The sequence below is a fragment of the Erithacus rubecula genome (genome assembly GCF_903797595.1).
Source record: "Erithacus rubecula genome assembly, chromosome: 1".
Lineage (NCBI taxonomy): Eukaryota > Metazoa > Chordata > Aves > Passeriformes > Muscicapidae > Erithacus > Erithacus rubecula.
The window spans coordinates 26,251,337-26,263,357 of record NC_136658.1 but is presented as its reverse complement, the minus strand read 5'-3'; the positions used below and the strand labels follow the sequence as shown (position 1 = coordinate 26,263,357).

The window sequence follows — 12,021 nt, the reverse complement described above, 5'->3', positions numbered from 1 at the left end:
TATAGTATTTTAAAAACAGACACACGATTGACACTCCAAATATAGAATTTTAATACCATTCTGCGTCTGCCTCATCTCTTAGGGCAGAGCGGATGCGAGGGTGGAGTTCACAAAGGGACGGGACTGGCAAGGGTGCCAAGTGGCGGTGGCAGCGGTGGATGTGTTTGTAACCTGAGAGCAGGCACAGGCTGTCTGTCCATCCGTCCCTTCTGCAGGTCTGTCCCACTTCTTTTTCCCCCACCAGCATGGGGTGCCTTGTTCTCTGCCTGCTGGCGAGAAAGATGAAAATGCAAATTAGTGATTGGGTCCCGGGACAAAGGGAACGCTTGAAGTTTTATTTAAAAACTGTGATGGCACTGAATGTTTTTGATGCTGTCTCTCATAGTTTGGGGTCCTGGAAGGTCTGTGGCTCGCAGGCCTCTAGGGTCCTTTCACATGGCGCCTGCTCTCCGTCCTGCAGCTGCCAGACTTCATTGCCAAGAACGGAGCAGCGCCGTGGCCGGTCGGAATTCTCCTCCTCCCTGCTGCCGAGGGAGAGGCGGCGGTCGCGGCGCGACGCGAGCAGGAGACGGGAGTGCCGTGGGCTGCAGGCTGGGGTGGGCTGTGGCGTCTCGTCGATGAACGTGGTGATCTCATCTCGGAAGAAGCAGGCGCTGGAGCTGGAGCCCCGGGGCAACAGCCCCCCCTCCAAAAATTGCCGCAGGGTCGTCAGCTCATCTTCTGGGGGCCGCCGGCGGTGCTGGTAGTCGTGCAGCTGGGGAGGCAAGAAACCAGGGCCTCCGGGCTTGCGGGGGGTGGGAATGCGGATGTCGTCAGACGAAGACCACTTGTGTAGGAAGGATGGAGCAGAGCGGTGGGCGGAGAAGATGTTAGTCTCATCATGTGACATTCTCCGTGAGATAGGGACCTGGAAAACAGAGAGGGGGGCAGGTGATGGAAGACTTGAAGAGTCAGAACAGGAAGGGAGTAGCTGAGGTTTTCTCAGAGAAGAGACTCAGGAGGACACAAAGGCGTGGGAAACTGACAGAGAAGGAAGTGGGTTGTGGGGCTGCCCCGCTAGCTTTTGGCTCACCTGCAGGTAGTGCACCTTGTCCTGGGGCAACAACATGTGGTGCATGGGCAGCAGCTTGATGTCCCGCGAGTCCCGCTTCGCAGCTGCAGCGCCGTTCGCATCGAATCTCACTTTGCAGATCCTGCCATCACCATAATCATCACACACACCATCTGTTGGCAAAGACAAGAACGGCAGTCAACACTTTTCAGTCAGAAGAGGAGCATTATCAGGGCACCTGGACACCATCCTAATGCTTATCTGACTTGTGCTGCCCTACTTGCAGCCCTCAGGGCTCACCTCTGAACAAGGACCTCATCTTTCTGCTTGCATCAGCACTAAAGCAGCCAGACAGTGCCCTATTTCTTCTGTCTTGCCTTTGAATCGCTCACTGCCAGGTCTTGGGACCCTTGGATCAGCGAGCTGGGCTGAGGCCAGCATGTCACTTCAGTTGTGGCTTGGCAGCCACACACACAATGTATCTATGCTTGCAACTAGTGAGGAGGATGTCACACTAATGCTTCCTGGATGCTAGTCCTGAGGCTGCAAGTGAGTGGCAGAGCCTCTCTACAGAATAAATTTTCTCATGGTTGCTGACCCCAAGCTGAATGTCACTGAGCTACTCACAACACCACAACATCCTTTTCTCAAAGACTCCCTCTTTCCTCTGTAGTATTTTGGGGCGGTTGGTTAGTGAAGAAAGGTGACTGTCAGATGAGGAGCTCACCATCCTCTGTGTCTTCCTCAGACATGATAGCCACACACTGCTCCCACACGGTGCGGAGATCTGCTCGGTAGCGCTCGCAGGACCAGATGAAAGAGGGCAGCAGCAAGGTCTGCACCATGGAACACCAGAGCACAGCAAGAACCATCCAGGTGGGGGCCGTATCATAGCGCAGGCTGAAAAAACTCACGACCTTTAAGGTAAGAAAAAGCGATAATGCCAAGGAGACAGAGGTAGAGATCAAGGGACAAAGGTAACATGAATCAATTCTGTAGTAGAACATAATCTTCTCTAAAGGATTCATCAATTACCGTGTGTCCCTTTGAAAAACTGCTCCCGGGGTCTTGCCCCAGGTTTGCTGGACCATATTCCAAGCTGTCATATCTCTAACATGAGACCTGGTGCTAGCATCCCTTCTTCCTGTGCTCATTACCAGCTGGAGCTAAATAGGTGCTAACAAAGGACACAGCAACTGGGGAAAAAAATAATCTGTGACTCAGCCTCTCCTCTTTTAAGGGTTCTTTTTGAGAACTTCTCTAGCTCTTCAATTTTGCACAGAATCGATCGGCTAGCCAAAACCTGAATGCAGCCTACAGCCATGCAAGCAGAAAGAAAAAGACAACTGGATTCATCGGCTGTTAAATCTAGTGTGTCAGTTCTCCAGAAGGAAACTGGAGTAATAGAAATCTCATTGTTTTCACAAGTAAGTTTGCAGAATAATTTCCTCTCTTCTTAGCCACTTAAAACTTGCACAGTGGTTTTAGCTGTGTGGTGTGTATTCCCCAGGCTTAGACTTAAGAAAATGCTGCTGCGGAAGGATGAGAGAATTACTGCAATCTTTTTAAAACCACCGCTCAGAATAACACAGATTCAGATGCGGCAGTTCTGCGGCTGGTGGGACAGGAGAGATCCTTCTCTAAAACTTGAGAGGAAAGCAAATCTGGTTTAACTGCAGACTCTGAAGGGAAAGGGGGAGCTGGATGCTTACCAAGATAGGCACCCCAGTGAGCGTGTCATACAGGAAGACAATGGCGCTTATGAGGTTGGTCATCTGCAAGGAGGTCTTGGCTGACTCGGAGCCGTCCAGTGAAGACCTCCTTTTGCCTCGTACATCCTCCACCACAATGGCTGGCACATTGAAAGTGGTGTGTGCTGATGAAGAGCAGGATGACGCTTCTTCCGCTCTCTGATGGTGGCACCGCCGGCGCCTTCTGTGTGCCCACAGGGTTTGGTAGAAGGTGATACCCACGCACACCAAGCCCATGACGATGCCTCCAAGCAGCAGGAGGCTAAAGCACACACCGAAGCCCAGCCCTATTTTGCTGACAATGAACTGGCAGCCACGGGCATAGTAGCGCTCGCCGTTGTTGTGCCAGCCGATGGAAGGCAGGGTGGAGAGGATGAATGACACCATCCAGATCCCCATGACGGCGTGCAGAGCCTGCTTCTTGGCGTTGCTCAGGCGGTAGTTGACAGGCCATCTCACCATCCACATCCGGTGGTAGGACAGGGAGGCCACTGTGAAGCAGGTGGCCAGCGCCAGGGTGTAGTACGTGGAGACAAAGACCTTGCAGATGCTTTCATTCCAGTCGTAGTCGGAGGACTCGCGCCGCAGCTGCACCACGGCATAGGTGGTGAGGGGTACTGCTGCCATAAGGATGTGCGTGCCAGCAAGGAAGCACAGCAGCAGCTCCAGAGGCTTGTGTTTCTGTTGTTTGGCCGTGATGCTGAGGATAATCCAAGAGTTGGCCAACAGAGCTAACATCCCACATGCCAGCCACCACAGTGAGTTGTTATGCAAGGTGGACTCTGATTCAGAGTCCCCCATGCTGCCACCCCTGCTAGACTGTACCCTGCCTCTGCTGCTGGGATTTCATAGGAGGGTGAGTGGGACTCTGCACTGGGGGAGCCACGTCTCTCCTCATCTGCTGCTGCAATATGAGTTGTTTGCACGCTGGAAGGGTTTCTCAAGGCATTGCCACCAGGTGCCAGGCAGAACAGCCGTCAATTCTGTCTCGCTTCCAGTCTTCCCTTTCCCTTGTATTTGATTATATTTCTTCCCCTTGTTCTAAGTTATTCATCTGGGTTTTTTTTTCCTCTTGTTCTCTTTCTTCCACCTTTTTTCTCTCTCATGAACACTTGCCAGTGCTTCTTCCCTCACTCACTTGGGCTCACTTTTTTTTTTTCCTCCCCATCTATTACATCACTCTCCTTCACTCTTCTCCCAAATAAAAAACTCTCATTACTTCATGTGGCCACCAGATACCTTCTGACTCAGAGACCACCTTCTGCTGGGAGTGGTGAAAGCTACACACAAACAGGGACTTCTAGGGACTCCAAACAGTTTGGCAGAAGCAAGTGCCTGCTACCCAGTGTCCTAGGGTATGAGGAGTTAGGCAAGAGTTTCACAGATGACAGAAAAAAGAGCAAAGGTCCCGATGAAAAAGTGAGGGCGGTGTATACAGTGTGTAATTCCCCTGTCACCAAATGCCACCGTGCTCAGGGCCAGGTAGAGGTTCCTGCCAAGGCTGTCAGAGCTATCAAGGAAGAGGGAAGGGTGAGAAACAAGATTCAAAGAGCTCCCTATCCAAGACCTCACTGCACTCTCACTACATTGTCCTTTTTGCTGTGCTCTTTTTGCTGGTCTTTAAAGCTTTCCTGCGCAGGGCACAGCTGGCAAACAATAAGGAGATGGCAGGGAGGGGAAGATCCTTTTCAAAGGTTCCCTTGGAGATTCAGGGCATGAGTTTCACTGTGGAAGAGAGAAAAAAGTAATTTAAGATCATTCTATCTTCCCCGATCTCTCCTTCTCTCTCCCTCTCTCTCCTTGCCCACACTAACACCTTGTCATGATTTAGACAGTGTGGAGCATTCCCTGTGTCTTTCACGGAACAGAAGAGCCAAATTTGCACCAGTCCCTGCACAGCTCAGGCTGGACTCTGGTTCCCATCAACTCCATCCAGTGCTGCTGAGATACACCATGCTCCCTGCCCTTCCAGTCCTAGGGTGCCTACCCAAAATGTTACTAATGTAATTTCTGGCATGGAAGGTCTGACCTGCATCATCCCTCGCAATTCCAACCCTGCCATCCCCATGTGTGTGCTGCTAGACCCCTTGTTTCAGCTGTTCAGCTCCCACAGCTCCAGCAGTCTTTGGACCTCATCTTCTCTCTGCCAATGATCTGGCTTTTAACCTGCTGCTTCTATCCTGTCCCATCCATGGGAGCATTCCACCATTCCAACAGTACCCTGCCATTCAACATTGGCACACAAGTCTTTCAGCCATATGTTTCTGCTGGAGCAGTTCTGGTCTCCAGAGACCCCCCCCAGTCACAAACACAGGGAAAAAAACTACTAACCTATTCCTGAGACTACTTACCTTTGCCTCCCCGGTCCTACCAGCTCAGACCCCCTTCTCTGTCTTCATCCACACGGGACACCCAAGCAGTACATTCCAGGAAGGTACAGGCCTGCTCTGTGCCTTGACCAGAGCAGATGTAAACTTAAATCTCTATGTGGATGGCTCAGTACCCAAGCCTGAGCTAGCGGGTCAGCTCCCACTCCCCCCTCCCTTCTGCTTCTCCCTATTTTCTCATCCTCTCGGTGGCTTCCACATCCTCACCTGAGGCTTTGCCTCCTTTTCTCCGTGCTTGGAGCAGTTTGCCATGACTGGATTGGCAATGCCCCCATTCTACTCTGTTTCATCTTTTTGCCCCCCGCACCACCACTCTTGCAGTTAGGCCTGTGGCCTCTGGAGACAGTTACAGAACTACCCGTCGCTGATAATCCCAGGGGAACGAATTTCCTTGCAGCATCTCCTTCTGCCCTTCCCAACCAGCTTGTTCTGGTGGCCCACACTGATCCCTCGATGAGGCTGGAATCCTCCCGCTTCTGCTGGTTTTGGGGCCCAATTCTGCTTCGAGCTGTGGTCCTGCCGCTCGCGGAGACCCGAGCGCCTCAGAACTAAGGCAGGATGGATGCCCAGGTCGGGGAAACCCGCCGGGCTCCCTGGGCGCACCCACCGCCCATCCCACCAGCGGGGGAGAGCGCAGGAGACGCCGGCGGGGCTGCTGATGCAGGGGGAGGCGAGGGAGTGGGCTCGGAGGGGAAGGTGACCCAGAACGATGGCAAAGAAGCGCGCAGAAAGCCGGGGTGCCCGGAGACGCGGCCGGCCGGGCCGAGGTGCGCCGCTGCCCCGCCGCCCCCTCCCCTCGCCCCCCGCTCGGCAGTCCGGGCACGGCGGGGGTCTGGCCGCCCGAGCCTCGCGCGGCGGCGGCGGAGCGCAGCGGCTCGGCCGGGGCTGGGCTGCGCTGGGCTGTGCTGGGCGGGAGCCGCGGAGCCCGCGGGGCGCCCCGGGGCGCGGCCGTGCCCGGCGGAGCGGGGGCCGCCGGCGGCGCAGCGGGGGCCGATCGCGGCGGCGGCGGCGGGGGCCGGGGGGACCCATCTTACCTCTCGCCGGAGCAAGCGCTGCCATGGCGACGGGCGCCCCGCGCGGCTGTGCGCGCCTCTGCCCGGCCGTGCCGGCCCCCGGCCCCGGCCGCCGCCGCCGCAGCTCCGGCCGCCGCAGGCAGCCGCCCCGGCCCCGCGCTCCGGCCACCGCCGGGCGGGGCTCGGCGAGGAGCGAGGGGCGGGGAGCGCCGGCGGGGGACGGCGGCGGGAGCACCGCCGGGCCGAGCAGCCAGGGGGCGGGACGGGCGGACGGGCGCGGAGCCGCCGCCCCGGCACCGGCCCCCGCCCCGGCCCCGGCACCGGCCCCCGCCCCGGCCCCGGCACCGGCCCCGCCGCTGCTCCCGACGGGCCGCGGCGACGGGGCGGGCTGCTCCCGGCCGTGCTCCTTGAGCCGCGCTTGGCACGGCCCAGGCACGGCGGGTCCCCGTCGTGTGCAGCCCTCCTGCCCCACGGGCCGGCACGGGCCCACCCCACGGTGCCGCTGGCGGGACAAGAAGGCGCCGGGACCCTTTGCCAAAGAGGGACATGAGGAGGCGCCCAGGCCGTAGGAGACGTGGGGATCCTGGGTGCGAAGTGAGGGGAAAGGCCGGGAGCTGGTGCTGCGAAGGGTGCTTGGGGGGCAAGGTGCCTCGGGCATAGGGTGCCCAGGGTGCCTCAGTTTGCACAGCTGCTGTGGTGGCCTCATCACCAACCTACAGCCTAGTCCTACAGACGGGGGAAAGGGGGAAGAGAGGAGGGGAGATAGAGTGGGAGTAGTGCTCAGAGGAATTATTTGGTCATGTCAGAGGGGTAAATCTCCCCCTCCAGCTGTGTCACCTCAGCCAGGGCGATCCTGCCTAGAAAGTCTTCACAAGAACATAGACATCTCATTTTCCTGTTACCCATCTTGCTGCTGAAGTGAAGGCCCCAATACCTTCCTTGTCTTCATTCGTTTTAGGGCCTGTTGTCTGCCAATATCGTGCTCTTTTCCTCCATCAGAACTGGGATAGGAGTCCATTTTGGTGGACAGTTAAGCTGCATTGGCACCTCAATTTGGATCAGGAGAACATGAACAATTTAGGTGAAATGACCTGCAAGATGTGCAGCAAATGTGCTCTGACCATTGTGAGAATTCAGCTTTGATTTGGGCTAGGGCTAGTCTGAAGTAAGTCCCCAGACATTTACCATGTGGCCAAAAAGTCTTTGTCATCGTCTTTTTCTCTCTACATATCTGCTCCTGCTTCATCACCCTGTTTGCTAAAGTGGACCTACGGTTCCAGGATCTGCTCAGATTTATCACCCTGCTGACAGGGCGGATTTCATTTCTCATCCTCAGTATTGGCTGAGGTGACCCCAAGTGTCTTAGATAGCAGATTTCATCTGAGATTTGTAGGATCAGCACAGGGAGAGACTCCTGAGGAAGAAAGCTGGAGGTACTGCTGGTTCTTGGGCCCAGGAGCAGCAGTTCTGGAGGTAAAAGAGAGATTTTGCATTGCAGTAGCTGTTGTGAGTGAGGTCTGTTTTGGAGACAGTGAGTAGAATGGGAAAGCACTAGAATAGATCCAGCTTTGTGTCTGGTGGGTGACAAGAGTTATTTTTGAGGAAGACAGGTGGTGACAATGCTGCCATAATCTTGCTATTCTTTGGCATGAGGAACTCCCACAGAGGAACAGTCTTGAGGTGGTTCAGCTCAGTGGCTCGTCCAGCAACAGCAGGAGCCAAAGATGTGAGAAGGGACAGTAATGGCCCCCTCTGTCACTGTTCAACCTTTATTGTTTGTGGGAGGGTTATCCCTTGAAATGAGAGGATCCGTATCCACAAATGTAAACATTTGTGCAGCTTCAGTTGTGTCATTTGTATGAATTGCTTAATGTGATAACTTCCACATCACCATCCTCTTCTGATTCAGGAGTTGAGTCTCCTTAGTCTGAGACTTGCCTGCTTGTTACTTTGTGCCTATTTGGTGGCCTGCTTGTGTGGGTGAATAAATCCTCGTGTTCTCTTAGGGAACCAGCAAACCAAGCTTACAGCACTTTCTGTACTGTCTACCTGCCTCCTCTCCACATGGGAAGGGACAAGCTGCAGCCCAGCATCTCTTCATGGCTTAGGCTACACCTGACAAGATTGGTGAGCAGAGCTGGATGGGAGCAGTCCTCCAGTCTCAAGGAAGCTTTTTGTGTTTGCAAATTAGTCTGGGTTATTACTTTGAATGAAAGCAAAAAATTGAAGATTTACTGTGAAGTGGAACAAACTGTTGGAAGAAGAGCTCTTACCCTAGGGCTGTCACACTCCCAAGCAGATGCCTGTCCATCCATGTCATCTAAATGTATTTTAAAGATTTCCAGACATCTGGTTTCACTGGTTTTCATAAGAGGTACTTTGCAACTGTGTATATGCTGCATATTGACAATACAGCTGCAAAGGAGCACCAATACTCACACCTGGAATTCCTGAAGCCTCACACTGCAGGGTTCCCTGTGTATCTAGGAAATCTGGGCTAGAAGTGTGACCCCCCCCCCCGCCTCCAAGACTCATCTCTGAGGAGGACTCACACAGCTGGGAACCTGGGAACATTTTTTAATTCCTGCAGTCAGGCTGTACTCCGACCAGCAACCTGCTGTCTGAAGTCTCAGCTCACTAAAATAGTCTAAGGCATCCGGGTCTGAAGAAACAGTGCTGTTACAATGTCGGGGTATGAAATGGTTTCTGGAAGAGTTCACTGCATAAAGATCAGTTATTTCTGGACAGCAGCTCTGCAGGTCCAGGGAAATGCACTTCCCAGAGGTAACTTGGATCCTTAAAGGAACAGAGCTCATTAACCAAGGAACAAACAGCAGAATCCTAAAAGCAGAAGCATTTACACGACAACCAAATGCACTTCACAGGGTTTTGATGGTTTGTAGCTCTTACTCAGGACTTTGATAGGGGCCATGGGAGGTTTCATACGTTTCTCACAGATCATGGATGCAATTAAATCCTCCCTCTAAGCCCAAACATGGCTTATGCAGCCTCCTGTGAGGCTACATTGGTGTGCTTGCAAGCAGGTTTCCTGGCATCCTTCCTGGCTCTCTGAGCAGGGTGTGGTTAATGGCTAACAAAAATCCAGCCAAGCATCTCCCTCCAGTGACAGCGACTGCAATGTAGATTTGTCATATCCTAACCTTAGGTTCTATTTCTAGCACTGTATGGCAAGATTTAGTGAGATTTCTCGGATATTTCATCTGCAAAATGGGCAATTGATAATAGCTCTCATCAGGGGACAGATGACTAGTGCTGGTTATGAGCTTCACAGAAATATTTAGGGTTCACAATGTATAAACTAGGATTTGGACTTGTGGATGCCTGTTTACCATTGAATGTTTTTACTTACACAGCTGGGCACCCTCAAATTGTTTCTTCCTCTGTCACATACAGAAATATTTGTATATGATATCTACCATGAGAAAAGGAATTGCCAGGGTAGCTTTGTCAAATATATGATGTAATGCTGCGTGCTGTTTGGCAGAAGGGGGTACGTCCTCCTGCTTTCCCCCCATCCCCCTTCCCATCCAGTACAATGTTTTGAGTGTTCTTCTCTTCTGAGTGTTAGGGACCCCTTTTTCATTGCTCTTGTGGCATCACTGATATCCCAGCTCAGTGAATTCCAGTCTGTAAAAGATGTAAAACTGTCATTTCAGAATTTAATTATGCTGCTTTCCAAAATTACCGAACACTTACTTGTTTGTTCTCATACACAGAAAAGATAATTAGGAGCTCTTGAATCATTAGTCTGGGAACCCACAATATCTGGAAGGAGCTGAAATTACTTCTTTGCTTTAAATTTGTAACACTGAATTGCAATTTTTGTTTTACCTCTGGCTTCTCTAGGCATGTTTGAGGTTTCCCAAGGCCAGAACAATCATTTAATTCAAAAATAGCCTGGCCTTTCAGGAGCCCTGCTGAGATGCTGGATGCTGCTCTCTGGCTCCCCTCATTGTTTTGGGTGGTGTGCTGGCCCCTCTGGAGCCACGGTCCTCACACAGCCAGCATCACTGTTACTGCTGCTCACCTCCAGAGCCTCATCTCCACACAGCACACGGACAAGCTCAGAGAAGGGACTTCCCAGCACTGAAACAGGCACCTTGACACAAGCCAGCTGGTGCTGAAGCACTGAGGAGCTGGGGTTTCTCCTTTCTTCTTTTTTGATGCCTTGCCAGCGAGGCAATCTCTGCCACCACCTCTTATTCTGTTGTTCTTTGATTCTCCAAATCTGGAAGCACCTCTAAGACTTGGCCAAGCTGGCTGGAAAATGAACAGAAGGAGAGCCAAAGGCTTCTTCGGGGGGATGCCAAGGAAGGATGCTGACATGTGTGAGGCAAAGGCTGTGGTTTGGAGGTGTTGCTCAGAGGTGAGTGCACTTGCAAACCCTGGGCTTCCTCCTTGGAAATACACACTTGGGAATACTCTCAGAAAGGAAACCAGTCCAGAGCTGAGCATCTTGGAAGAGTCTGGTACTCAGACTATACCCTCACCTTTGAGAAGGGTGGATGGAAGCTCCTCTTTCTCTGCAGCTGCGTGAGGCTGGGTGATGAGCCATTCAAATGGACACTGCCCTTCCTCTCCCCTCCCCCCACCTTCCCATCCCCAAGAAAAAAGAAATTAGAAGAGTCTGGAGTGCACAGCTTTTTCCCTTCTAGACCTTGGGAACATGCAGAGAAACACACAGGGTCATTTGGCTCTGAAGGCTGAGGGATGCGAGTGCTTTGCTGCAGAGCCTGCGGGGAGCATGAGTCACATGGATCGCCTCGGCAGATCCGGGCTGACAGCATCCACCAAATCACCGCTCACGCTGCACTCACAGGGCAGAAATAAACTGGGAAGCAGGAAGGGCTTGGGGAGGTAGCGCTGTGGGACGGGGTTATTTCTGCCCATGTGTTTCTAGCTCAGCAGAACTGGACAGGGCAGTATAGCCTCAGCTGTATCCAACCTCCTCCCTCTGCTGGAGCAGGGAGGTCTGTGGATCCTGACCAAGGGCCGTGCGTTGGAGGTGGGTCCGAAGGTCTGAAGCATGTGCTTTTCCCCTTCTGCAGCCCAGAAACACGGACAACAGAAGTATCAGAAAGACTGACGTAATAGGAGAAATCAGCACTTCACATATTCTTCCAAACTCATGCTTTCTGTGGTGTCTCCACATCATTACACAGAGCTCTTGCTGACATTGTCATTTTGTGAGAATGGCTATGTATGCCATCATCTCAGGGTTACTCTGATGAGCTGTCACCACATGATAAAATAAGTCTGTCATTGTGTTTGCTGCTTTGCAGAGTTGTTTATTGCTGTGTTTTGTGTCATGCAGAGGTATTAGTGCCATTGCATAGTGTAGATACACCCTTGTTACACCTAGCAAAGGGAGAAGCCCTCAACACTTCCTGAGAAGGAGGAGCAGAATATATGGAAGATAGCCTGTCAAGTCCTGGCTTGGGCAAAATGTAACTGCATTCCATTCCAGCTGGGGGCTCATTTACCTTGACAAGTTTTGTGCAAGCTTGTTCTTATCTGAATCTGAATCTTGAATCTCTACCTCTCTGCTGCCTTGAAGCCCACACTGAAGCTTTCAGTATTGCACTCAGGTGGAAAGCAGAGCCTAACTAGGACTGACTCTGTGGATGACTTTTCTCTCAATCAGGGCAGTCCATGCATCTAGGGAACAAAGGAGGTCATCGTATGAAAAGACAGACAGGAGAGCTGCCAAAAAATAGAGATTTATAAGATTAGAGCCTACAGTGGCTATGCTTGCAGATGAGCTTCAAGTAGAGTAGGGCAGGGTCACAACTTCTGAG

General features: G+C 52.7%; 1 protein-coding gene across 2 annotated transcripts; it reads right to left on the bottom strand.

The window, feature by feature from the left end:
* Positions 1–27: 27 nt before the first annotated feature.
* On the bottom strand, positions 28–6,471 carry GPR162 (G protein-coupled receptor 162). Of its 2 annotated transcripts, XM_079319519.1 has the most exons (5): positions 6,224–6,471; positions 2,764–4,527; positions 1,779–1,968; positions 1,073–1,224; positions 28–907 (listed from the first exon to the last, which is right to left on the bottom strand). In XM_079319519.1, exons 2-5 carry the CDS (start codon positions 3,601–3,603, stop codon positions 380–382), a joined length of 1,710 nt encoding a protein of 569 aa, XP_079175645.1. In that variant the 5' UTR covers positions 3,604–4,527; positions 6,224–6,471; the 3' UTR covers positions 28–379. The 2 variants fall into 2 exon arrangements, with proteins under 2 accessions (XP_079175645.1, XP_079175644.1); XM_079319518.1 differs by lacking the exon at positions 6,224–6,471 and having other exon boundaries at positions 2,764–4,537.
* Positions 6,472–12,021: the final 5,550 nt, after the last annotated feature.

Coding starts and splice junctions, on each gene's coding strand:
- GPR162 (XM_079319519.1), bottom strand. CDS start 3,603: ATGGGGGACTCTGAATCAGAGTCCACCTTGCATAACAACTCACTGTGG. Junction 1,225..1,778: donor TGAGGAAGACACAGAGGATG/GTGAGCTCCTCA, acceptor CTTTGCCAACAG/ATGGTGTGTGTGATGATTAT. Junction 908..1,072: donor ACAAGGTGCACTACCTGCAG/GTGAGCCAAAAG, acceptor TCTGTTTTCCAG/GTCCCTATCTCACGGAGAAT.